Below are 26,535 nucleotides of genomic sequence, written 5' to 3'. Positions count from 1 at the left end.
CGCCGGATGCCGCTGCGGGTGCGGAGGGAGCTCGCGGTTTTCAGTGGGAATCGCCGAGGACTCCGGGAGCCGCCACCGGGCGGACCTGGAGCCAGTCCAGGGGCCGGTGAGGAGGAGGGCGCTCACCTTTCCTGCACCTGCAGCGGGTCTGCCCGCCTCCTGCTTTCCGCACTTGGGCTTCGTGTCTCTGCAGATGCCTCCCAAGTTCTAATGACTGCGAGGCACTCGGTGGCCAGGGAGGGGTATTTCCAGGATTAAGACACATTTTGTCCATGGAATGTTCGGGGTAAACAACAGTCCTCTGGAGTGAAAGGTCCGTCCGAGGGTAGAACGCCGGGGCTTTCAAGTTTGCTGTAGCCCAGCCCTGTGCTGTCGCCTTGGGTTAGCCATTCATCTTTGGAGACTCAGTTTCCCCTCTGTAACATGATGTGGACCCGTTGCACGTTCCCTCCTTCCAGGTGAGTTGGAGGGTCCCCCCTGCGCTCTTCAGTCTCTGTGGGGTCTCAGATTGTGGCAGGTTCCTTTTCTCCAAACCGGTAAATCCCAAATATTCCCGAAGGAAGGAAGGCTGCTAGGATCTCCGCATAAAATGTGAAGTGACCTATCTTTCAAAGGCCACTGCTGGTCAGTAGGTAACCTGCCTCTCGGTGCATGCAGAAGCCAGGTGTTAATGGCCATGGTTCAGATAACAGAGCTGTTCTACTGGCCTGGGATTGACCTGCTTCAGGCTCTCCATGCCCCGTGAGGGATCCAGACTCAATATGTGGCTAGCTCACTTTGGAGTGCGATTATGTTCATAAAGAAGTTTTTTATTTTCATGTTATTGCACTTAAAAACATGAAGATTTTAATACCCTTAATATATAGATAAGTAGCTGGTTCAGAGTGGATTCATGCTAGTCTTTCCAAACCAGTGTCTTTCCTTGTGTGTCATCATTGAGCATTGTACTACTCACCTGGCACGGAGTTGTCTTTCACGCTGAGATGGTTTTTCTGTTTGTTTTCAAGTGGGAGTGAGTATTAGAAGAAGTTTCTTGCCCTGGAAACCTCTCTACCTGAAATGAAGGGAGTGCGTCTGTGTAGGATTTGCCCTGAGGAGCAGATGGTTCAGATGGTGTGCGAGTTACCTTCTTCCTGCTGTTATATTCCCTGCTCTTTCAGTTCTGGGTGGCATTAGTCCAGTTGGGTCAAGAAGGTACAGTTTGGTGAGGTGGTTTTAGGTCAGGGAAAGTGTGCTTACGTTTTGAAATTTGAGGTTTATATAAGCTGCCTGTGAAATTCTGTCGTTACGAGCTCTCTCTTAAATTGAGAATACCTTAGATTGGTTTAATTAGGATTGAGAAGTGTTTTTGTTTTTGTTTTTAATCCTCACCTAAGGATATTTTTCCCCATTGCTTTTTCAGAGAGAGTAGAAGGGAGGGAGGGGGAGAGTTGAACCTGCGACCCTTAGGTGCATGGGCTGTTGCTCTAACCATTGAGCACACTGGCCAGGGCTAGAATCCCAATTTCTTAATAAAATTTCTGAAAATGGGTTTTATCATTCACCTTAATGACATTAAGTGGGAACACAAATTTGAAGAATACTTACAGATATGAGCTTTCAAGTTCTTCAATTTTGAAGCTAGATTTGTCGTTTACCTGAGAAATAAAATGGGAAAGTTGTAGTGAGTTAAAGAATATTTGTACGCGTGAACTTTTTTTGGCCTAGTGTAAATAAAATCCAGTGTGTCTCGCATGCTTATTAAAATTGCACTTTTATATGCATATATTTAAAATTGGAAAGTGTATGGAGGCCCCTTTTGGAGGTCTTGGTGGGAAATTTCACATCACGCCTTAAACTTAACTGTGTGCCGGGGGGCCTTGCGCATGAAGTGCATATTTAGTAAATTTTGCTAGAACTTTCATCTTGCTCTTGTACTTTCATTCAAGTGTTAGAGGTTATACACCAAGCATACCTATAGCTTAAGGGGATATTGGAATGTGTGTGTGGGCAGTTAGGGACATCAAAGTCCGGTGAGGAGATTACTGGTCCCAGAGCCATTTACCCCTGTACAAGTGAAATTAAATTAAATTAAAAAATAATTTATCCATTGCAGATTTCATTAGTTGCAGGGATAACCTTACCTTAGTTCACTGTCCTAGTATCTAAGGGCTAGAATCCTAAGGACTCCTATTAGAGATGCAAGTATGTGGAAAATGGCATCATGCAGAAATGTACATGAAGTTACTTATCTTTAAATATTTTTCTCCCATTATCTCTGTTTCCAGGTTCTTCATGATGAAAGATTTTGGGGTGCTTCTCTCTCCTCTGTATAGTTGGTAGTTTGGGTGGTGAAGATATGGCTGACAGTGTCAAAACCTTTCTCCAGGACCTTGCCAGGGTGAGTACATCAAGCCATCTCGTGACCCTTTTGCTGTAGGAACTGACTGGGAAATCCTTTAGGTATTCATATTTGTTGGGTCCTTCACATAGAGGTTTTTATCCTAATCCACTCTACTCAAGAGATAGGTATTACCCTAGCTTGCAGAAGCTTGGTAGACCGTCCTGGTGTCTATAGCATGAGAATCTTGGTCAGCTTGGGTCCAGAGCCCTTTTTTTTTTTTTAACTTTATTTTGGGATAATTTTAGACTTACAGAAAAATTGCCAGATAGTACAGAGTTCCCCTGTATCCGTCACTAGGTTCTGCTAATGTTAGCATCTCCTGTAACCATGACACATTGGTCAAAACTAAGCAATGAACATTGGTTACATTACTGTTATGTAAACTACTACATTTGGATTTACTACATTAGAGACCCCCCATTTTATAAGGTGCAGATGATGATGCTCTAGGAAAATGTCCCATAAAGATCTGCTTAGAACCTAGTCACCCAGATTTTCAATGGCATAAAATTCTCTTATAGTGGATGCCTGAGGTCTAATGCCCTAGTTGTGGCCCCTCTAGCTCTATTCCTAGGAGCAGGAGAGAGGCCATTTCTGATGGGGGTGGGGAGTTTGAGTTAAAAGAGAAATTGAAGGAGTATCTTGGAAGGGCTAAAGAGACTCTATGCAATGTGATCTACTTTTAATACCTTTACCTCCTTGTGTGATAAAATTTCAACCCTGGATCAGTTCTGCATTGTACACTTTACATGTTTGTCTGCCCCATGAGCTGTAAGTGTCTTAGGTGGGGATCCTGTCATCATTCTCGTACATACTAGGCCCTCAGCCATTTGAACTCTACTATCTGGAATATTTAAACTGTTGTGGAAGATTTAGAAATTAAAAGCAAAATAAGACTAAAAATTACTCGTAGGTAAAAGATCAGGTGCACACTGTGCCAATTTATGGTGCTATCAGTTGGTAGTTCATAAACTTGCCCGTGTCTCTGTATCCTGGTGATTACCTCCAACATTTATTTTGGCTAATAACAATGGGCGAAAATGCCATCCTTAAATCCAGGCTCACCATTGCTACCAGGTTGCCTTTTTGTGCTGCTGCTTCAGAAGTCAGGTACCCCAGCGCTACCACTCTACTTTGGACATAAAAGTGTTGTGGCAGTTAATTAAACTATAATTTTTGTTGTTGTTTACTTGTATACTTTTCCTGCTATGTTTCTTGATCATTTCCATATGGCCCATGTCTAGCTCATTGGAGATGCTTGGTATGTGGGTGACCCTATTTGATGTATAATAGTAAATGTAGCAAAATATTAATCTGGTGAATCTGGAGGAAAGGGTATTAAGAAGTTTTCCATTCTTGCAACTCTTCTACAAATTGGGAATTATTTCAAAAAAAAAAAAAAAATCAAGGTTCCCGTAAGCCACGTAGCAAAATAAATAGTGGTTTCCACCATGATATCACTTTACTGCATATAAGTAAGTATTCCCTGATCGATCATTTTCCCTCTTTAAAAAGAATACTCTTGTATTATACTCTTGTCTATAGGGAATCAAAGACTCCATCTGGGGAATTTGTACCATCTCAAAGCTCGATGCTCGAATTCAGCAAAAGAGAGAGGAGCAGCGTCGGAGAAGGGCAAGTAGTGTCCTGGCGCAAAGGAGAGCCCAGAGCATAGAGAGGAAGCAAGAGAGGTAAGGAGTGGAGGCTGGTGTCGGAAATGTCTGAGCCCCCTTCCAAGGGAAGGCACTTCAGGACATGACTGCTCCTCAGCATAGAATTGAGACCGTGTGAGGTGACTTGGAGTTTTAGTAGCGCCCCATTGTTTTTTGTACTCTCCCCCCCCCAAAATGTGATGTTATTCTCCCCCATCCACCTACAGTGATTTAAACTAGGGTCTAGCAGTCATCCTTGCTCAGATGTCATGGTGCTTGTTTTTTGTTTGTTTTTTAATCAGAACAATGACTAGAGAACCACAAAAGAATTATTTGGATTGATGGGTACTTCTAGGAGAGCCTATGTGGATTCACTTATTGGTAGAACTCCAGGCATCCTCTTTTAATCTTCTTCGGTCTTGGATTTTAGAAAATAAATTTTTTGTTTTGAGAAAAGCTGCTTCTCTAGAAATATTTTTGGTCTGTTCTTATTGACGGACATTAGAACATTGGGAGAACAATAGGTGCTGGAAAATTAATACCAACAAAAGACATAAAATGGGGAGCTACTGAATGACAGTGTGAAAATGGCCTATCTGCCTTGTAAGCTAAATACATGTGTTCTTTTCCAGTGAGCCACGTATCGTTAGTAGAATTTTCCAGTGCTGCGCTTGGAATGGTGGAGTATTCTGGGTAAGTTCTTTTTCCTTAAATTCTAGGTGCCTTATAAGTATCTTTGGATTGTTGCTGTTAATAGTTCTCTTCTGTTTTCTTTAAACTGAGACAAGTAGCTTTTACCAGCTGACACATGCTTAAGACCATAACTTAGGATTCTATGCAACTAGAGTGCTTTTATTCTCACTCAGAGAACACTTGTATGTAAATAAAGGGCTATTCCTAAAATAAGTTTTTTAAATTACTTATTCACATGTTTTAATGTGGTTATTGGTTAATAATTTCTCTTGACATTGTCTGGACATTTTGGCTAAGAGCATCTTGTGGGATCAGAGGGAAATGACAGGTGGATGAGGGCAAGGGTCTCCCCTCATCTGGTTATAGCGATCTATTCTATTAGAATTGATATCTATTGAAACCCACACCAGAAAAGACTGCCTGCAATTGAGTGAGAAGCAACCCAGGCTTAGGTGAAATTTGAATACTTCAAAAAACAGGTAGTTAAATATTTCCTTAGACTTGGAATTCGATGTAATTTGTTCCCTTAATTTAAACATTTCATAGATGTTTCCAGGTGTTAACTTTAATAAAACATTACTATGCACTTAGTCTGTGCCTTTATTTTGTCCTGTATACAGTCTGAAATGTTCTTCTCTGCCCCCAAAGTTTTACTGTTTTTATAGGCAGTATTGGGTTTGTACCTCTTAGATGGAGATTGGGATTAGAAATGGGTCCAGTTTTGGTGCTGCTCAGGCCTTCTAATTTATAAAGTCACCTCCATCTGGAAAATAATTGCACTGACACTTGGAACTCTTTTTTTTGAAGAAGGGTTTTTAATATTTACCTTCTTGCTTCTTTCCTTTAGTTCAGTCTCCTCTTGTTTTATCGAGTGTTTATTCCTGTACTTCAGTCAGTAACTGCCCAGATTATTGGTAAGTATGGTGCTGTCTGCCTGGGATAGAGGTAGGAGGTTTTTTCCTGTCTCCCTCAGTCTATGGAGCTCTTTCTATGTACCAGGAGCTTGGGATGTTTTTAACTCAAACTTCTCAACAGCCCTTTGAGTGGGTATTGTTATAGATGTCATTTTATGGGTGAGGAAATGAAAGTTAGTTACCAAGGTTAAATCATTAGTAAATGGCAGAGCTGGGATTTGAGCTCAGGTGGTTTCCTGCATCTTACTTACTGTTAATCACTGTGACATCTGTCACCACCAGGTAAGCAGGTTTGTCTCAAGGCAAGCAGCACATAGCTATGGCTACTCTGAACCGGAGTTGTGGCCAGAATTTGGTGTTTGCAAAGAATAAAACTATCTGAAAAAGGCATAGTTTGTGCTGCAGAAAACAAAGATATGTCTGGGGCGGGGGTGGGGAGGAATTGTCACAATTAGGGGTTCCATACTTGGTCTTCTGGTTTTCCATTTCTCCAGTTAAACTAACTCTTTTCCCCTTTCATAGGTGATCCGTCTCTACATGGAGATGTTTGGTCATGGCTGGAATTCTTCCTCACGTCCATTTTCAGTGCTCTTTGGGTGCTCCCCCTGTTTGTGCTTAGCAAAGTGGTGAATGCCATTTGGTTCCAAGTAGGTCCAGGGCGGAATGGAGGCTGGGTCCTGTAGCATGAGGGTTGACAGGTGGCAGATTATATCCTGCGAAGTGAGTGGCCTTGTAGGGAGCAACTCACAGGCTTCCTTGGTCACGCAGCCAGTGGGTGGCGTTTGTGCTCCTGTAAAATGGAATTACTGTGTCGGGCCAGCAGAGCTTTTCTCACCTGGCAGGTCCAAGGGAAGATCAGTGGCCTTAGCTCTGGGGTGGATATTGGGGCCATTTCGTTCCTGGTTGGGTGAGCTACTTTCTCTGTTACAGGATATAGCCGACCTGGCATTCGAGGTATCAGGGCGGAAGCCTCACCCATTCCCTAGTGTTAGCAAAATCATTGCTGACATGCTCTTCAACCTTCTGCTGCAGGCTCTTTTCCTCATCCAGGTGAGACTGGGCACATGCACAGCTTTCAAAATAAAGGTTCACTAGGGGGAAGTTTACACAGACGGGGTACTGCATTTACCCTGGGGCCGAAATGCTTTATGGGAGGTAATGATTTTTAAATAAGCTTTTTACAGAAACAACTGGGGAATTTAAAAATCACAGAATAAGAAACATGAATGTACCTGCCCTTTCCTGCCACCTGGGCATTCTCCACTCTCCTGCTCGTCAGAAATTTGAGAAGCAACTGCATGGCTCTCGGGGGCAGAGAGTAATGACTCGGTGGCAGGTGAATAGCATTGGGTCTCTGAAACTTTGGAATTAAGATTTTCCATGTTTATTCTTCAGGGGATGTTTGTGAGTCTCTTTCCCATCCACCTTGTGGGTCAGCTGGTCAGTCTCCTGCATATGTCCCTTCTCTACTCACTGTACTGCTTTGAATATCGTTGGTTCAATAAAGGTAAGTCCATCTGAAGAAACTCCAAACTAAAACTTGGAAGCTCACTTTGGAAATGCTGCTGCTAAGCAGACTTCTTAAAACTTACCTAACGCTTAGGCCCTTGGCAACCCGTCTTTGGAAGGAAGTAGCATCTTTGGCAAGAGGGCACTTACCTTTGGCTTAACCCTTAACTTTGATGCTGGGGCGTACAGCAATGTAGCGTTACCTTTATGCATCTTTGGCAAGAGGGCACTTACCTTTGGCTTAACCGTTAACTTTGATGCTGGGGCGTACGGTGGTTAATGTGATGTAGCTCTGACTGAGCCATAAATGAGCAGAAGGCATTCTGAATTAGAGAAATTAATTTGATGTCAGTGCATTCAGATAATTTTGGGTATTTTAAAAGCCCTTGACATATCTGTCTGGGTATGTATGGTTGAAAGAGGTTAATTTCTAGGAGATGGCTAACTTTTTATTTGATATCTTGCCTTGCTTAGGACTAATCCCGACAAAGGATGCTGGTGGTGTAATTCATAATTCACTTAGCCTGCCAGCTTTGAAATTGTGATTATTGAATTGTAAAAACTTTGCCTCAAATTTTTATATCACATTTGGACAATGCTGAATTATGTGTTTTAGCTGTTTTCTAAATGGCAGACCTATATCCCAAACTCAAACCTCAAATTTGTCTCCTGTATTTAGTCATTTTGAGAAAAGGAAGTAAGAATTTCAATTGTGTTGGCTCCTTGTTTTAGGAATTGAAATGCACCAGCGGTTGTCAAACATAGAGAGGAACTGGCCTTACTACTTTGGATTTGGTTTACCTCTGGCTTTCCTCACAGCAATGCAGTCCTCATACATTATCAGGTGATTTGGCTGGAGGGCCTGGAGGGGGACTGGTACAAAGCTCAGCGCAGGGAGCATCTTCTGGACGCCTGGTTCTGTGCTAGGCATTCTTCATTCTCCTAGACATGTGTCAGTATTAACATCTAGTCTGCAGGACCTGTATGCCATATTTCATCTATGTTGCCTCCTGGAGCAGTGTTAAACATAGCCAGTGCTTAGAAAAACCCTTTTTTAAAAATTTAAAGATGTGTTTGATTTATTAAGGGCTTATCAAGCCATATGTTAGCACCAGACGCAAAGGAATTTTGGGCTTCTCATGTCTTCTCCAAAGTCATGGCTGTTATGAAGGTGACTGACTATTTTTCTTCTTTTTTTTTTTTTTTACAGTGGCTGCCTCTTCTCTATCCTCTTTCCTTTATTCATTATTAGCGCCAATGAAGCAAAGACCCCTGGCAAAGCTTAGTAAGTATTAGCCAATACTAGTCAAAGTGTAGTACGTTGTTTTCTGTGTAAAGGATTGGGGCTATAATACCACAATTATTAGTATATGAATGAGACATTTAAAAAAATAACCTCTTACATTGCTGGAAAACATTAATGTACAGTTTAATAAGAGAAAAACACTTCTGGGATATATCCCCAAGTTTTCCCCATGCATATATATGTACATGAATATGTTTTTAAAATTGATGCTATAATACATATTTAAAAAATTTAACAATTTACTGAATAAGGCACTAGTAAACACTGGTAACTATATTCATTTTTGTAAGAATGGCCAACTTTTTAAAAAGGCATTAGGCCCATGTGTCTGGCTATAGGAGTTTAATGATAACTAGGGGCCTGATGCACGGAATCGTCCACTGGTGGGGTCCCTCAGCCTGGCCTGTGCCATCTTTCAATCCAGGACCCCTCAGGGGATGTGGTAGTGCTTGAAGCGGCAGGTGGCTAGGGAGGAAGCCAAGCCGGGCGCCATGCTGCACCTGCCGCTGCAGCTGCCACCACTGCAGCTGCGGAGGTGCTCCCACTGTGGGAGCTCACTGACCACCAGGGGGCAACTCCTGCGTTGAGCGTCTGCCCCCGGTGGTCAGTGTGTGTCACAGTGACTAGTCAAATGGTTGTTTGGACATTTGGTCGCCTAGGCTTTTATATATATGGATGATAGTAAAACAGTATTTTAAAAGGAGTCTTTAGCAGTAATACTAGCACTCCAAAAGTTTTATCACTTCAAAGAAAAGCTCAGCCTTTGCTCAATTTTGGTTAAGTCAGTGAGGATACAATCATGTCAGATCTGTTTTGAGTTTTTGCTTATTCTTGCTGTCCAGCAATGCTCAGTGTGAATCTTAGTAGGAATTGACTTTGTCTGGAACTCTCTTGAAAATGAAACACATACGCATATGATGTCTTCAGACGTAGCTTGAAGTTTGTGCCCTGAAGTCAGTTATAGAAAAGTGCTTCTTGGTTCAGAGTTAATCTGAAATATAAATTTGTTTCCAGTAAGTAAGCTTTGATACTTCAAATGGCGGTGAGTTCATTACACTTACGACAGTGACAGGACCCAGTGCATTCTTTAGTTGCTGCCTGTTTAATCCATGTGTCCAATATCTGTACTGTGTCTCCTATCTGTACTTCCTTGATCAAATTTCACTTGTCTTATTTCCCATGTCATTTTAAAACTTAATGTAGTCGGATAATAATTCTGACCAGCTGGGGATCTCACAAGTTGGCTCTCTTGCCTTGTAGCCTTTTCCAGTTGCGCCTCTTCTCCTTGGTGGTTTTCTTAAGCAACAGACTCTTCCACAAGACGGTCTACCTGCAGTCCGCCCTGAGTAGCTCAGCCTCTGCAGAGAAGTTCCCTTCGCCGCATTCGTCTCCTGCCAAACTGAAGGCTGCTGCAGGCCACTGAGTCAGCTGCCACCCAGGGGGAAGGAGTGGGATTGGAAGGAGGCTGTGCAGTCCTTTCCTGGTTCACCACCCCCACCAGGGGAGGCAGGGCCCACTCTGCCAAGGGCCCTCTGCGTATTCCCTCCTGAGGAACTGGGATTTTTGTCTCAAAATCTCCTGACACCAGTATGTGGACTTTTAACACCTGTGAGTCTGAAAGGCCCACAGGTTTTTCTGCAGCTCTTTTCTAGCATTTGCCAGCCTCCCCTCGCCTGGACTGATGCGAATACTTTTTCTCCCCGTGCCATTCACCCTTCCACCTCCCCTTCCTGCCTTCCATCACCCTTGGATGAGTGGATTTTGTAATTCTAGCTTTTGTATTTTGTGGACCTGTTATTTTTGTTGTTTTTCTGTGAAGCACATACATTGGATGTGGGAGGTAAAGGAGTGTCCGTTACTCCTGGTCACTCCCTTTATAGCCATCACTGTCTTGTTTCTTGTAACTCAGGTTAGATTTTGGTCTCTCTTGCTCCACTGCAAAAAATAAGCCTGAAGAGATGGGACAGGAGGAAAGACCTCACAGCCAGATCTGCTGGGTTTTGAGGAGTGATTTTTCCTTCCCCTTGAAGGGGAAAAGCTCTTTTCACTGGTACATTTAAAGTTCCCCAGCCACAGGGAAGTACCAGTTTTGGACAAGTGCCACTGCAACACAGAATGCTCAGAGAACCTGAACTCTTAAACTCTGCAGGTCTGAAATTTACTGTCGGCCATTGTCGGGTCTGTCTGATGTTTCAAAGGGGATATTGGGTGCTGCAAATCGAAACTGAAGGGGTAAACTTATTAAAACCATTAAACCTGTGATTGGTGTTTTTCTGTTATTTTAAAGAGAGAAGTACTGGAGGAGGGGGCAGATGTCAAAACACTTGTACAATTTTAAAATGTCACAATTAAATGTGATTCGTTTCCCACAAGGTGTGGAATGGTTGAATTTATAAATCACATCAAGAAACATATTCATGGCCCTGACCGGTTTGGCTCAGTGGATAGAGCGTCAGCCTGTGGACTCAAGGGTTCCAGGTTGGATTCCAGTCAAGGGCATGTACCTTGGTTGCGGGCACATCCCCAGTGGGGGGTGTGCAGCAGGCAGCTGATGTTTCTCTCTCATCAATGTTTCTAACTCTCTATCCCTCTCCCTTCCTCTCTGTAAAAAAATCAATAAAATATATTTAAAAAAAACCCAACTATTAAAAAAAAAGAAAAGAAACATATTCATGGAACCCAAGACATAGTCTTGGGTAAATTTGCTTATACTTTTTTGAGAGATTAGTCCTGAAAAATGTAACCTGAGGAAGTTTGGATTATGTCATTATGATGATCATGTTAACATCTTGGAAAGAATTTAGGATTGTTGAATTATTTGTTTTAAAGTCTGTGTGTACATCTCCTGTGTATTCATGGATAAAGAGATCCTTATAGATTTCAGTGTATTGAACATTCTCATTAGAGAAGAGATTAGAGATTTGGCTAACTGTACCATGTACAAGCCTAAATTAAGAGTTTAAGAATCACTTCTGGGAGATGAAAACCAAGTTTAAGGTGCAGAAAGTTTTAAAATAGCGGGCATCTTGGAGGTGAGCATTGTTTTCCAGCTTGTGCAAAAAAATTATAAAAGACATAATTTAAAATAAGAGTTGCTTCCTCCTTTAGACACCTGGTCATTTGCCACTAGGACTGCAGAGAACTGCCAGGTTGCTGTGGGGTGCTTGGAAGACCTCAGTATTTCATCAGCTTGCAACTGATCACTGATTGCCTTAAGATTAAAGTTTTTACAAGTCGCTGTTATTTAAGTGGCCACATCTTTGCTGCCAGAAATTTGTATGTGTATTAACTAAATTAGTGTTAGTTTAGAACGGTGAGGGAGGTTGAGTGGATGAAGGCACTCGATTTTATCCAGCACTATGTCTTGCGATAGAAAATGCTTATAAGTTTAAGTGTTTGGAAACGAGGAATCTGCAGTTTTATGGGTGTAATTGAGAAGCTAGGCCTGTGGCATTGTATCTACAACAGAAATTCTGGTAATCACTAAAAATGAAAATCAGCATGTTTTAATCATGTAACCAGTAGGATCTAATCCAGTCCTCAAACAACTTTTTAAACAGGGGGCCAGTTCACTGTCCCTCAGACCGTTGGAGGGGACTATAGTTTAAAAAAAACCTATGAACAAATTCCTATGCACACTGCACATATCTTATTTTGAAGTAAAAAAACAAAACGGGAACAAATACAATATTTGTATTTGCATGTGGCCCGCGGGCCGTAGTTTGAGGACCCCTGATCTAAGGAATCATGTTCACAAAAGCTCTTCTCGGGTACAGACATCACAGCCTGGACAGGTCTATGGGGTTCAAAACACTACCCTTTTATCCTGCCTAGAGCTGAGTTGTCCATTGTAGCAACTCTGGAGGAATTAGAAACTGGATGCTTCAGACCTGGGGAGGGTAGGTTAGTCTGCTGGAAACTTAAATGAACATATTTATGAGCTGAATTGTTAATTGCTCTTACATTGTTATGGGCCTCGATAAAGTTTAAGAGGAATTGGGACAAAGAAGAGAGCGACTAAAGGTTAGAGGTTTGTGAACCACCTTAAAGGGATAACATCAGGAAACAAAAGGGCAACTATAATTGCCTGTTCACTGTCTTTTCATTTTTCACCCACTTTTACTTATTTTCTGATTATAGAGGTAGGACATTTATTCAGCTTCTATACTCATGTGTCTACCTGTACTGAGATGGCCCTGGTAAAGGTTATCAGTTCATCAGTTGTACAATGGAAGAGACCTTTAGTTTAGCAGTCATCTTGAGCCCCCCGTCCCCATCCAAGCCCCCCAGTAACAAGTCTATGCTACATGACTCACAGGAATAGAAAGGAAGCTGACTTTAGGTCAGTAAAACTTAGGCTTTTTTATTTATTTATTTTTTTAACAATGTGAGCGATCGCTCTATCAGAATATTTTGTATGGACCTAAAATGAGTCCACAGACCCAGTAAAAGGTTCAAGGAGCAGAATAGCTGACTTAATCATATAACAAGCATTTGAGTGCCTTCTCTGTCAGGCACTGTGGATTCAAGGATGAACCAGAAATATAGGATAACTGCCCAGTTGGACCTAACAGTATAGTGAAGGAGACAAAAGTGATCAAGCACATTTTTAAAAGTATATTTTTATTGATTTTTTTTAGGAAGAGAGAGAGAAACATTGGCTGCCTCCTGTACACCCCCTCCTGGGGATGGAGCCTGCAACCCAGGCATGTTCCCCGATCAGGAGTTGAACCAGTGACTTCTTGGTGCATGGGATGACACGGAGCCATACCAGCCAGGCGATCAAGCAGCATTTTTAAAAGCATGTTCAAATAGGTAGCTACTATTTCCACAGGTCTCAGCTTGAATAAGACATTGGGATTTAGAATCTTTGAGCAGGATGAGAGATTAGGCTGCCTGTTCAGCCTCATTCTTATTTTACCCATTCTCTGGTTTCAAATTTAGAGGTTTTGTAGTGCTTGCAGACCGACGGGGAAAATAGTGACCATTTAGATGAGTAATTCTTAACCAGAGATCACCCTCAAAACCGTCTCAGGAGCTTTCACCAAATACACAGAACACCACCTGTCCCTGGGAGAAATGTGATTCTAGAAATAAAGGCACTTGAAAAATTAGAATAACTACCTTCACATTAATGTTGTAAGCTATTGCATCAATGAAATAGGAACAGATTGGTGTGAAAAAGGGACAACACAGGAAAGTTCTTGCAAATGACAGCAGTTATGGGCATAAAATGAGATGGCTGATAAAAGTGACACTGAGGGGGCTAAATGAGAGAAGTGCAAGATGGAACCGTGGAAATCTCCGAAAATGTAGAGCAAAGGGATCAAGATATGGAAAAGGGTAAGAATCACACAGGTATCCAAGAATCAGGAATCCATTTGTCTCACAGCAACTTCAGAAAATAAGCAAACATGAAGACTAAAATAAAAAACTTCCGGGACTGATGGTGAAAATTGGAGTTTGCAGATGGAAAGGGACAAGTGCACAGCAGGGAAAATGAAGGGGGGGAAAAAAAAACCTCCATAAATGGGGTCTCCAAGGAAAAGTAATTTACCAGAGAAAAACAGGTTACCTACAAAGGAACGTGACTCACTGGCAGCAGACTTCTCCATAACAACTCCAGGTAAAATTTTAATGCCTTAAAAACGCCTGTGCTCCTGTGTGCGGGGGGGATTAGGATGGTCCCAGTTCTGTTCCTATAATTCTAAACCTCGCTATACTAATGCCTAAAGACAAAATAAAAGCACGGTGTGCTTTCCATTCAGCTTTTCTGAAAAAGTTACTTGAAAAAAAAAATCTATGAAAGTGGAAAACAAATACAAGAAATAGATACCTGTGTGTTTAGGTTGTGCCTTCGCGTCGTTTCCGCTTCTGGTCACGTGGCTGAGGTCAACGGGCCGCGCCGTCCCTACCCCACGACTGCCTCGCGGGTCCGCAGACCGACACGTCACTCCTCGGCCCTCAACCTAACTGCCTCGAGCACGTTCTCTCGGCGCTCCTGCTCTCAGTAGCGGGCCAATCACAGCTCGGCGGGAGCACAAAGTCCCGCCTCCCGGATGCTAAGTGACTTCTGCCTTGCCCATTTAAGAAGTGCTAGCGCGGCCTCGTTCCCGCCTCTGGGTCTGACAGACAGTTCCGCGACCCTATCATTCTTCCGAAGTGGAGGGTCGACCCGGAGCCAGCCAATGGGGAGCCGTCCCGGAGGCGGACCTGGCCTCTGCCAGGGTTGAGTGCGCCGCTGAGCGGATGGCCGTGGGAGCTGAGCGGATTCCCGAGCAACGCCGGCCAGGTGAGAAGGCCGGGATAGAACTGGAGGATAGCGGCAGGTGCGGCCCGGGGCGTCGGTGGGATTGAGGAAGTGCCGAAGGTGGGGCTCCAAGGGCGGAGGTGGGGATCGGAGGCAGACCGGCGAGCGTGGAGGAGGGGGCGTGGGGCGTGGTGGTGCTGGTGCTGGTGCTGGTGCTGGTGGGGTGCCCCGGGAATGGAAAGACGTGCAGGTCTGGGGAGCGGGTGCACTCCGGCAGGGGGTGCGTGGAGTTGCTGGGATCCTGGGATTGGTCCTGGGGGGGAAGGCGCTCAGGCTGCTGAGGTGGCGGTTGTCTCAGTGGGGCTGTCAGAGGTTTCGATCCCGTGAGGATGGGAGACGGGGTGCTGTCCCCAGAACTGGAACCGGGGTGGGACGAGGGTGCCCGGCTTGCAGGCACGTTGGGGAGAACGGGTGCGGAGCGTTTAGGAGAAGCGCCTTGGCTCTTTCTTGCTCGAGGCTGTTGGGAAACGATCAGAGGCTGCACAGCGAGAGCTCCCGTAAGGTCCTGCCTTGGGTTACCAGCCCCTGTGCTCAGCTTTCAGGCAGAGGATCTGCTGCCCTCCTTTCCGCTCGAAAACTCTTCCAGGTGGGGGGTCATGTCAACTCGGTAGCGGTAAGTCTTTTGTTTCAGAAAGCAAATAGGAACCGGAGGGATGTGGCTGGAATATTGACTTCCTGGAGTTAGGTGTTTCTTCTTGATTGCAAGATAAGGCTTTCCCCTGCGATTATCATTAAGCCCGTGTACAACGGCACCTCTGACGGTTAATTATTGAAAAGATGCTTGATTTCTCACTGTTGAGCTAGGAACATACGATTCTTCATGCCTTCCACGCAGTCCAGTGTAATCCCCCCCCCCTTTCCTCTAGTAATAATTGAGGGGGGTGGGGGTGGGGGATCAAGAGAGGCACAGGTTCCTTTTGACCCCCCTGCAGCCTTTGGACTGTGTTGCATATCCTTTATTGTTGTGTTCTTGATCACCGAGCCCTGGACCAGCTTGTGGTTTAAGAATACCTTCGATCAGCCGTGCTCTTTTAGTTGACCCTGCAGTCACTGGTCCTTGGAACAGAGGGAAGCTCTAGCTAGCCAGTCAGTTGAAACCGAAATTTGGACCTGCAAATTGAGCTGACTCAGTCAGGCTTCTATTTCTCCGCTTTCTACGTTCACTTCTGTACTCACTATTCATCCCTTGCTTGCTTTCAGACATTCCTGCCTCTTCTTGAATGCTCTTTCTCCTTGTAATTAGTTTTTCCTCTGTTTCCAATTTTTTTTTCTATTTTCTGTACATCTCTTCCTCCAACCCCCATTTTTCTATTTCTGTGTTTTCTCTGTACACTTGTTGTACCACACTGTTGCCAGTTTTTCGTATGCACTTGTTAGCTGTGAGGAAGTGGGAAACGGAATTATGGTGATAGGTCTAATCATTCCTTTTCAGTCTTAACACATGCACCTCACTTGTGCCCACTTCCTTGCCAGTGGACCGTAATTCGGGCAAGACTCTGGCATTAGTATTAGCCCTGACCCTCTCTGGTGTGTTCTGTAGCTCCTGTCTCCTTTATGTTTCTCTGCCGCCATAAAATAGGATGAAACAGTGAATTGGGTAAATGGAAGGTGTTCAATATCCTATGGTCTTGATTTTTCCATTTCAGCTACTTGAGTGTCATCTGTTGCCACCCATCGATGTCAAGATGACTAAGCTGGGATTTTTGCGGTTGTCCTATGAGAAGCAGGACACGCTGCTGAAGCTTCTCATTCTGTCCATGGCTGCTGTGTTGTGTGAGTGTGCATGGGCACTCTTTCTTTGGGGGATGGAAAGGAGAAAATCTTGAAAAAAAATCAAGAATGGCTTTCTTATTCTTTTCAGCAGAATGTGTTCCTTTTACTGTCCTCCATCAGTATAATTTTATGAAGGCAAAAGAACAAGTGTTATAAAAGGACTAGTGATCCTCTGGGAAAGAATGGGGAGCATGCTGTGCTCGTTCTATTTTCCCATAGGGCTGAAAGAGATACTGAGGACCCTTGGGTACTGAATTTTCAAAAAGACAGTTTGGTTGCCTACCTTAGTATTTCTGTCTTTAGATATTTTAGCTTTTTATGAGTTGTAAGTATAGTCTTGATTGCCTTACCTCTTAGTTTGCTCCAAAATTAAGGTTAGTTGTGGGGAACTCAACATATATAGATGATGACCATGTAAGTTGAGTGCAGCGTTAATAGGTGGATGCGTTATTAGAGGCATTGATGGGAACTAGTTAAATGTGTCCTGCCTGAGTGGAAAATGTAGGTGTGATTGTCAGGAGAAAGTGAACTTCTCTTTATTTTATGTGGGAGGGATGGATAAATATTCAGGGGTCATTTTATATTTCTGTGACTTCTGTGCTGGATAATACTATTATCTTTAAAATTCTATTGTCTGCTGTTATTATTCATGGCACATTACCATTGAAATAGTAATTCTCTGGTATTTGCAGCATTCTCCACTCGTCTCTTTGCCGTCCTGAGATTTGAAAGTGTCATCCACGAGTTTGATCCGTGAGTACATTTGCTTGGTCCAGTATTTTCTTTGAGAAGCATTCAGGTTCATGGGTTTCAAATTCACATTCCAGTCAGTTCTTAGTGATGGGGATGTGTTTTCTGCACATTTAGGGGGGAAACTGCATAAGTTTTCCAAAGGATATAATTGTCTTCTTTTGAAACATTTCTGTTAGAATTAATCAAGTGAGTCTCTTAAACTTATAAAAAATGTAAGACATTACTGATATGCCCGCCTATCACTTTAAGGTCGGCTTCTCAGCTGCGTCAACAGTTAGGGATGTAGATTGAGGGAAAGGGGCCTGGTGTATGCTTTTAGGCTGAAAAGAAAATCACAAGCCATGAACTTGAGATCCATGACATTTTTTTTCCTGCTTAACAATTTATATGGTAGAAATTGGGCCTATCAGTTAAGTACTAAGACTTTGAGAAAAATTTAAACGTATTCATTTGATTAGGGATTTTGTTTTAGATAAAAAAGACACAGGTGAAATACATTTATTGAGCATTCATTTTGTTCCAAGCACTGTTTCATGGATTATCTCTAAAACCTAACAACAGCCCTATGAGATGGAGGTAGTACTTTATCTTCTTTTCACAAATAAGACAGGAAGCTGGGAGAGAGAATTCAGGTTTACAAGTGTAATAAGTAGAAGAACCAAGCTTTGACTCTAGGTTTGTCTGTCTCTAGACACTGGAGTCATTATGTTATATTGCCTAAGGCTTAATTAAAATTTGGAGAGCTAGAATCATAGGTTCTTGAAATATTGGTATCTTAAACATAGCCTATTCAGCTTATGGAGCATTGATTCAAAATGCTCCTGCATATATTTGTAAATTTGTTGATTTGTAAATTTGCAAGCATTGAGGTGAGATGTCAGGGAAAGCAAGAATATCTGCTCTGTAGTCATAGAGCTGGAAGAGACTGTAAAGATCTTGTGATTTGACATTTCCTCTTGCAGAGCAGAAAATTGAGGCCCGGGGTGTGACACTGTCCAGACCTATTCACACTAACTTACTTTTTCCGCCTCACTCTGGTAGGCAAAGGACACATTTCTGACACATGTTGACTGCCTGTTACCCTGAGCCCTCTGTCTCTTTGACAGTTACCAAAATGACATTCATTAGCAAGAAACAGGATAGAGATTTCTGCCACTTCTGCTTTAGCTGTGAAAACTTGACTGACCAAAGAGGAAATAGGATTAGAGGGGTGAGCAGGAATGATGATTAGTCATGATTATCTTTAGTAATTAAACAATTCCATTTATTTATTTATATTTTTTGCCTTTTAAAAAATTTCTTTTTAAGTGAGAAACTTAAGAGAAGGGGTCACATAGCTTGGACCTAAAGAACTGTGTCTTTCCATGGATAACACTAAGGGTTTTATATCAAACATTTTTATGTAATTTACATTTTACACTCCTATGTAGGTGGCATTTAGAACTGTTTTAAATAACATGAGAATTAAGAAGTTTGTATTATGGAGCAGGTTAAAAAATGTTCATTTTGCAGATGGTGTTCAACCACCATCTTTAGAGATGCCCATCACTTGAACTTATCCATGTGTCCTTGTACGTAGTATGGAAATGTTCTCTTTCATGTTCCTGTCACTGCCAAATGTATTGGTGCCCACAGCTCAGCTGTTTTGCCTTTTGGGTGCTTGACCTCTCTGACTTGTGGCGGTGCCTACGACACGCCAGCCTGATGGAGTGCCCTGCTAGAGAGCGTTAGTAGCATGTTAGGCTTTAGCTGCACTTCCTTACGAGGGAAGCAGTGCTCTAGTTGAGCCAAGCATGGAACTACAAATGAGACTTACAGGAGCATAAAATGATTTTCATGCTTGCCATAATTTTTGGTAGCAACTGACTTTTATTGGAGTAATGATAAGTTTCTCAGTGGTGTAACCTGAGGAGCAAAATTTACTGCAAATTGGTACAAGTATTTGAGTATGAAAAAACATGGATCCTTTTTCCCTTGCTGTAGGTACTTTAATTATCGGACTACCCGGTTCCTTGCTGAGGAGGGGTTTTATAAATTCCATAACTGGTTTGATGACCGGGCCTGGTACCCGTTGGGCCGAATCATTGGTGGAACGATTTACCCAGGTAAGTGAAAGAGGATTGCTTTTAAAAAACAGAAATAATGCCGAAACCGGTTTGGCTCAGTGGATAGAGCGTCGGCCTGCGGACTGAAAGGTCCCAGGTTCGATTCCGGTCAAGGGCATGTACCTTGGTTGCGGGCACATCCCCGGTGGGAGATGTGCAGGAGGCAGCTGATCGATGTTTCTCTCTCATCAATGTTTCTAACTCTCTATCTCTCTCCCTTCCTCTCTGTAAAAAAAATCAATAAAATATATTTAAAAAAAAAACAAAACAGAAATAAGTATTTGTATATTATGGAACAATTTATTTTATTTCTAATATCTTTATTTTATGATACTTGTAATTTCATTCTGATTGCAGATTCCTAAAAGTGGATCTTATATAGACAGGAGAACGTATATGGGAGAGTGAGCGTGGGTAATTCTTCATAAATTCTGGACTTCTGACTGAATCCTTGAGAGAGAAATATAAGCCTATTGTAGTTGCTGTCGTAGTATTTCTGGTGGTTTGTTAAGACCTGTGTTGTCACTTTATTGATACTTACATTTTCCCTTAAGGGCTTTATCCTAGGACTAGAGACCCGATGCACAAAATTCGTGCAAGAGGTTTGGTCCTCACAGCAGCGGCAGCTTGCCTCGCCCCTCACAGCCCCGGCTTTGTCCAGGTCATTCAGCTGTCCGGTCTAATTAGCATATTATGCTTTTATTATAGAGAACTTAATGGGGTTTCTTCTTCCTGTTACAGGCTTAATGATCACCTCTGCTGCAATCTACCATGTACTCCATTTTTTCCACATCACCATCGACATTCGGAATGTCTGTGTGTTCCTGGCCCCTCTCTTCTCTTCCTTCACCACCATCGTCACGTACCACCTTACCAAAGAGCTCAAGGTGAAGGATTTGTGGTGACAGGAGGCTTGGGAATGAATGTTGTTGAACCTCTGTAGTCAATGGCAGTGGGTGGGGGACTGAACCTTAGCAGGGAGCCAGAGGCTAAAGACAGCGTTTGCTGTGCTGCGTTATTGGTTCACTCCAGCTCCTCCCTAGAATATGTGGTTTCTTATCATTAACAACTGTTTGTCCTTTAAAGAGAACATTTGAAGGTCAAATGTAAATTGTTCCATAAGGAGGAAAAACATTTAAAATGTGAAATGTGAGGTGTGAAGTCCTCACACTCTAAAGGAAAAACAGCTATAGGACATCTTCTAAAGTGGTTAGTTCTTCCTACTAAAAATGAACACTTTAGCAGTTATTTGTTGATTTTTGAAAAAGATTTAAAATTCTTAAACCACTTGGCTGGTGTAGGAGACTCCATAATACGCCTCTCTTTCTGGGTTTCTGCATCGCTGACCCTGGCTCTTTGGAGGCTGTTCTTAGTTCGTGGCTATGGTGTCGGGGAGATACTTGAGAGGCGTTAACCTAGTAGGAGGGTTTGGGAAACTTGAGTTTAGTTTGGAAGCCTTTTCATGCTTTCCTTGCTGCACTTGTTTCAAATTTGACTCTTATTAACAGACAAGTCCTTCCTCACTTTGGGTGTCAATTACATTTTGTTGGTCCCCTCTCTCGAGCTCACAGATTGCCTGGTGATATTGCAGCTTGATTATCTAAGCTCCTAGACTCTTTAGTTCAGATAGATTATCACCTAGCTCTGTTGGCTTTTTAGCTCAAATAATAATTGTCTTCCTTTGCTTGTACTTGCATAGCTTTTAGAGGTGTGACTGGTGTTCCTGCAGTGTCACAGATACTCTTAGGGGTAGGGATTCATAAGCCTGGGAATTCACCAGCCAAACAGCCCACTCTGGGCCAGTGTCTGATGTCTGACAGCTTACATGATTTGTCTGTCCTTAGCATATGTGTTCTCAGTTTCAGACTTGGTATCATCATGGGGAGTTGGTGTGAAGTTTTAGCTGTCTTGTGCTGTGAACGTTTCTAGCATCACATTTACCTGTGAAAGTGCTGGACTGTTCTCTGAGCTTATGTTAAACAGAATGGACTAGTGCAGTGGTCGGCAAGCTGAGGCTTTCGAGCCACATGTGGCTCTTTGGCCCCTTGAGTGTGGCTCTTCCTAAGCCTTAGGAGTACCCTAATTAAGTTAATAACAGTGTGCCTACCTATATAGTTTAAGTTTAAAAATTTTGGCTCTCAAAAGAAATTTCAATCGTTGTCCTGTTGATATTTAGCTCTGTTGACTAATGAGTTTGCCGACCACTGGACTAGTGGATCCTCTCTTCTCCTCTCTCAGAGATGTATTGGTATTAACTTCCTGTTGCCCTTCTTTCCTGACAGGATGCGGGGGCTGGACTTCTTGCTGCTGCCATGATTGCTGTAGTTCCTGGGTATATCTCCCGATCTGTAGCTGGCTCCTATGATAATGAAGGTAAGACTGAAAATGCCAAGGAAGGTCTGTCCACTTCATTTCCCCCTGGAACTTCATGATGTGCAGTAGAACCTGGATTCATATCTATTATTTAGCAATAGCAAAAATGGTATCTGGGCAAGATTAGAAAGAGGCAGGAAAGGATCTCAGAAAAGTTTATACTCTCTTCCTGTCCTCTCTTGTAGAAAGGTAGCTGGCGATTTTTTTTCTGTAAGGCATTTGACTCATCTCTGGACTTATAAAAGTAGAGTCAATTTTTAGTGTTGAATGGCACACTTGTTTTAACATTATTTACTTGTTTCATTTTCCTAGATGAGTGGCATGGATGTTCTTAAAACTATAATGACTTTTACTACATATTTTCAATTCAACCTGTGTTTATTGAGTATTATTGGGAAAGCAGTGTTAGGTATTATAAAGATAGTAATGAATAAGATTATAGAGATAGATAATGAATGAAATTATGTTGGCCTGTATTTTATGAAGGAAGGTAAATATGGACCTATAAAAATAACTAGTAACAAGCAGATAGTATTGTGTGCCAAGAGAGTAATTTGAACAGAGTACTTTGGGAATGTAGTTAAAGGAGACATTAATTCAGATTTGGGAACCAGGGAAGGCTATTTGGAAGTAGTTTAGGTGAACTGGACCCTGAGGCTGGCACTTCCAACAGGCATATTAAAGAGGGGCGGTCAGGGAAGAAGGATCTGCTGTGGTAAGATGGAAATGCAGGATGTGTGGGATATATTTAGGACTAGCAGGGAATTTAGTACTTGGAAAGAATAGTAATGATAATGGCCAACACTCACTGAGTGCTTGCTGTGTGCGAGGTACTGTTCTAAGTGCTTAGCATGCAATTAGTGAGTTTGTCTTCACAACACTTATGAAGTAGATACTATTATGGACTGATTAGTACAAGGAAAGGCACAATAATTATGCTATAAATGGGTAGTAGATCTGAGATATGAATCAGGCAGTTTGTTCCAGAGTGGTATTCTTAAAAATTATGCGAGTATGGCCCTTTATTAACTTTTTGTTGCATTCTTTCTGCAGGAATTGCCATCTTTTGCATGCTACTCACTTACTACATGTGGATCAAAGCAGTAAAGACTGGTTCCATCTATTGGGCAGCCAAGTGTGCCCTTGCTTATTTCTACATGGTAACTTTTCACTTCTTTCTTCTAGAAGTTTCTCTATGTCCGAATACCTACTGGGATCAACTGTTATAAATTGGAAGTAGCTCTTGGGCTTTGAGACTATGGAATGGAAGCTAGAAGTCTTTATTGTCTCTTGTATCCATACAAAGACTAACCCAAGGCAGGCATGGATGTCGATTATATGATAGCAAGATAGAGATGTTTTAATTTTTAAAGTTTTCCAGATACCGTATTTTCTTTGGGTGCATATTGGTTGGCCAACTCTCTTTTCTGATATGTTCTCCTTAAGTTTTTTATATATCTATATTTGTTTGATTTTACATATACTCTTAGACTTCTTCCTTTAACTGCTTCCACTTGCTCATGTTTCCCATGTATCCCTAAGTTCTCCATGTGAACTTAAAATAGCTTGCATCTAGAGTAGCCATGAAGGTTGGGTGCCTCTTGTTTTGTGATTTTGATGTCAGGAGCCATAGGGAATAGGGGATTGAGTTATAGCAATGGGTGTGAATTTGATTTTCCTATTTAAAGAAATCAGTTATTTAAACTCTCTAAGCCACTTGGCATAAATAAAGTTTATTAGTTATTATAAAGATTATGTTCTTTAAAAAGGTCACAGGTAATATCCCAAGGTGTGCTGGTGGTGGGAGGAGGAGGAGTGCTCAGAGGAACTGTTCTCTTTCATCCTGTCACAGGTCTCTTCATGGGGAGGCTATGTGTTCTTGATCAACTTGATCCCGCTCCATGTGCTGGTGCTGATGCTTACGGGACGCTTCTCCCACCGGATCTATGTGGCCTACTGCACTGTCTACTGCCTGGGCACCATTCTTTCCATGCAGATCTCCTTTGTGGGTTTCCAGGTGAGCTGTAGGCTGAGTGGGATTTTTAGCTTCTACTTGTTCTAACCAGCTCCACTAGATTGATTTATCTTGGATTTTGGTGAGGAGAGTAAGACTTATTCACAGGTCTCACCTTGGATTGCTGGTGTTAACTGAAGTAACAGAATCATTAGTCATTAAACTCTCCTTCCAGGAGTTCATTATTGTTTGCTCCATGAAGTCTGACTGTTAATTTGGCTTAGGTTTGTAGGAAGAGGAGAAGTATTTTGGCTGAGCTGCCTTGATGTAAGTGATCAAAATGATTCCTAATCCTTTTTAATGATAATGACACCATTTAATGATAATGATCCCTAAACTTCTTAAAGAGGCCTAAGCAAAAATATTTCAGGAAGCAGAGCACAAACCTTTTAGCCACATTACCCTCCAGAGTTAAGAGGCAACTATTAAATCTAAACAATATGGTGTGTTTGGTTTCTCATGTCAGTCTCATGAAAGTGGAATCCTTATTCAGAGGTCAGCAAGTATTTCTTTACTGATCACCTATATGCAGTTTGCTAATCACTGGAAAATGTGAAAAGTAACAAATTGGTCCTGGTCTTTAAGGAAGTTACAATCTTGCTGGGGGGAAAGAAGTACATGCATCTGTCTACAGTCTAGTATGTGGTTCTGGAATGTAGTTCCCGGACCAGCAGCATCAGCAGTATCTGGGAACTTGTTAGAAATGCAAATTCTGGTGCCTCACTACAGACTGACTGGGGTTGGGCTCAGCAATCTCCCCTCCCTCCCCACCACCTCCCATGATTATGATACCTACTAGAGTCTGAGAACAGGTGGTTTAAAGTTAAGTGATGGAAGAGATCTAAAGTTCAGGGAACGTGGAGGGAAGTGATGGATTTCAGTTTGGCAGATTAGGGGGGAATGATATTTGCATTGTCCCTTCAGTGATGAGAATTTCAGTGAATGCAAATTTTAGGATAATGAGAAGATTGCAATCCAGGCTAAAAGAATCGCCTGAGCAAAGGCCAGAGATGTGATAGAAAATATTGGAAAATATAGCAGGTGAATTAGACCCTCCTCTAGATTGTCCCTAGTTCCTTGGTGGCTTCAGAACTCATTTGACCCATTGAATTAGGTCAGGGTAATTCAGGTTTAGGCTGGACCCATTCTTTTTCTAGCATTATTCATACATATGCTTTCACCAACAGCCTGTCCTCTCATCAGAGCACATGGCAGCCTTTGGGGTCTTTGGCCTCTGCCAGATCCATGCCTTTGTGGATTATCTGCGCAGCAAGTTGAACCCACAGCAATTTGAAGTTCTTTTTCGAAGTGTCATCTCCCTGGTCGGCTTTGTCCTTCTCACCGTGGGAACTCTCCTCATGCTGACAGGTAGGAAAGGTTCATGTCTTTTAGTATTAAATGTAAACTCCAAAAATATGGGTTAAGAAAGATTCCTTCTTTTTCTCCTATTTATCTTTTCATTATAAATATATGAAGTCCTACTTCTTCAACTTTTATTTCACTCGTCAGCCTACTGGTTGGATTCAGCATAGCAAAGAATGTCTTGTTAGAGCAGCTCTTAATCTCAGAAGAATCACACTTGATCAAAGGACCGTATCTTACCTTGCTAATTATTCTCTTTTTTTTTCTTTTCCCTTTTTTGGTTCCTGTTGGTAGGATGGGAGAAGTCCTAACATTGCTTGCCAAACCCTACAGCATGGGCTCATCTGATCCTGTATGCACGACACCACAGGAGTTTAGTTACACGTTTTCCTCACTTCCACTTCTCAGAGGCTGATTTTATTTGCCAAGTTTCTGTGAATTGTCTAATTCAGAGCAGCACTAGAGGACATAGTTGACTTGTAGAGTTGGCCTTGGTTTGACCAGATTTGGCCTAAACCCTTCTAGGAAGCACTCTGCCTCCTGTCTGAGTTTATGTACAGCCTGACTTTATTTTGCTTGCTTTACTGACGAAAGTACTCTCCAGTTTGAAAAAAGGGAAGGAGTGAAATTCTCCAAGTATTGATGGCATTTAAACAAAAACCTAGTCCTTCTGTCTCAGAGAATCTTATTGAATGAGAAGTTGTGATTAGTTAGGATTAGATGTTACTTTGTTTCAGGAGTGATTGTGAAATATTTGTTCTCTTTGCTGCCAGGAAAAATATCTCCCTGGACGGGGCGTTTCTACTCACTGCTGGATCCTTCTTACGCGAAGAACAACATCCCCATCATTGCTTCTGTGTCTGAGCATCAGCCTACGACCTGGTCTTCATACTATTTTGACCTGCAGCTTCTTGTCTTCATGTTTCCAGGTCTGTCTGCCTTGTGTTCTAAAGTGGCCTTCTTTGTAAGAGTCACCATTTGTTTCAAAAAAAGTAAAATACCCTCATCCTTGTGTTTGTTCTTTGCCTACTTACCCTGTGCAGTACAGAGGATGATGGCTAAGCATTTTTTTCTGAAGCAGAGTAGATGTTAGAATTGAATAGTTGCAGACCCTGGAAAGTTCAGAACCTCAGTTTTCTGCTCATTTATGTGTGAAAATTTGTATTCAGGGTGTATGTGTGTGTGTGAATAATTCTAGTGTACCTCTCTCCCAATGCCCATCCCTGGGTCCTCCCCATTAATCAGCAATATTGAAATCCAGAATGGGCCTGGCTGATTGGAGAGCCTCTTCATCTAATGCAGTGGTTCTCAACCTGTGGGTCGCGACCCCTTTGGGGGTTGAACGACCCTTTCACAGGGGTGGCCTAAGACCATTGGAAAACACATAT

General features: G+C 42.4%; 3 protein-coding genes across 5 annotated transcripts in view; 2 read left to right on the top strand and 1 right to left on the bottom strand.

The window, feature by feature from the left end:
• Window positions 1-14,404, bottom strand: part of FEZ1 (fasciculation and elongation protein zeta 1 (zygin I)) — an 81,952-nt gene extending 67,548 nt beyond the window's left edge. The window contains exons 1-2 of the mRNA XM_005870904.2: window positions 14,294-14,404; window positions 1,588-1,637 (exon numbers count right to left, since the gene is read on the bottom strand). The gene's annotated coding sequence lies outside the window, so the exon portion shown is untranslated. The remainder of the gene's footprint in view (window positions 1-1,587; window positions 1,638-14,293) is intronic.
• Window positions 360-10,719, top strand: EI24 (etoposide induced 2.4). Its single transcript, XM_005870908.2, has 11 exons — window positions 360-458; window positions 2,268-2,380; window positions 3,929-4,074; window positions 4,668-4,728; window positions 5,576-5,642; window positions 6,165-6,289; window positions 6,573-6,692; window positions 7,038-7,149; window positions 7,884-7,995; window positions 8,362-8,436; window positions 9,718-10,719. Exons 2-11 carry the CDS (start codon window positions 2,339-2,341, stop codon window positions 9,878-9,880), a joined length of 1,023 nt encoding a protein of 340 aa, XP_005870970.1. The 5' UTR covers window positions 360-458; window positions 2,268-2,338; the 3' UTR covers window positions 9,881-10,719.
• Window positions 14,405-14,636: 232 nt separating the features above from the next.
• STT3A (STT3A, subunit of the oligosaccharyltransferase complex (catalytic)) overlaps window positions 14,637-26,535 on the top strand; it is an 18,948-nt gene continuing 7,049 nt past the window's right edge. The window contains exons 1-10 of one of the 3 annotated variants that reach the window (XM_005870901.2): window positions 14,637-14,749; window positions 16,414-16,540; window positions 17,233-17,293; window positions 19,277-19,398; window positions 20,140-20,285; window positions 21,681-21,771; window positions 22,825-22,931; window positions 23,624-23,788; window positions 24,973-25,153; window positions 25,921-26,076. In XM_005870901.2, the coding sequence (XP_005870963.1) occupies window positions 16,453-16,540; window positions 17,233-17,293; window positions 19,277-19,398; window positions 20,140-20,285; window positions 21,681-21,771; window positions 22,825-22,931; window positions 23,624-23,788; window positions 24,973-25,153; window positions 25,921-26,076 (1,117 nt within the window). In that variant the 5' untranslated portion in view covers window positions 14,637-14,749; window positions 16,414-16,452. Of the gene's footprint in view, window positions 14,787-15,360; window positions 15,381-16,413; window positions 16,541-17,232; window positions 17,294-19,276; window positions 19,399-20,139; window positions 20,286-21,680; window positions 21,772-22,824; window positions 22,932-23,623; window positions 23,789-24,972; window positions 25,154-25,920; window positions 26,077-26,535 lie in introns of those variants that run through there. The other 2 variants (XM_005870902.2, XM_014543421.1) reach the window with 2 other exon arrangements.

This window comes from Myotis brandtii, unplaced genomic scaffold, assembly GCF_000412655.1.
Source record: "Myotis brandtii unplaced genomic scaffold, ASM41265v1 scaffold325, whole genome shotgun sequence".
NCBI lineage: Eukaryota > Metazoa > Chordata > Mammalia > Chiroptera > Vespertilionidae > Myotis > Myotis brandtii.
The sequence above is the reverse complement of the archived record's forward strand: the minus strand, read 5'-3'. Positions and strand labels throughout refer to the sequence as shown.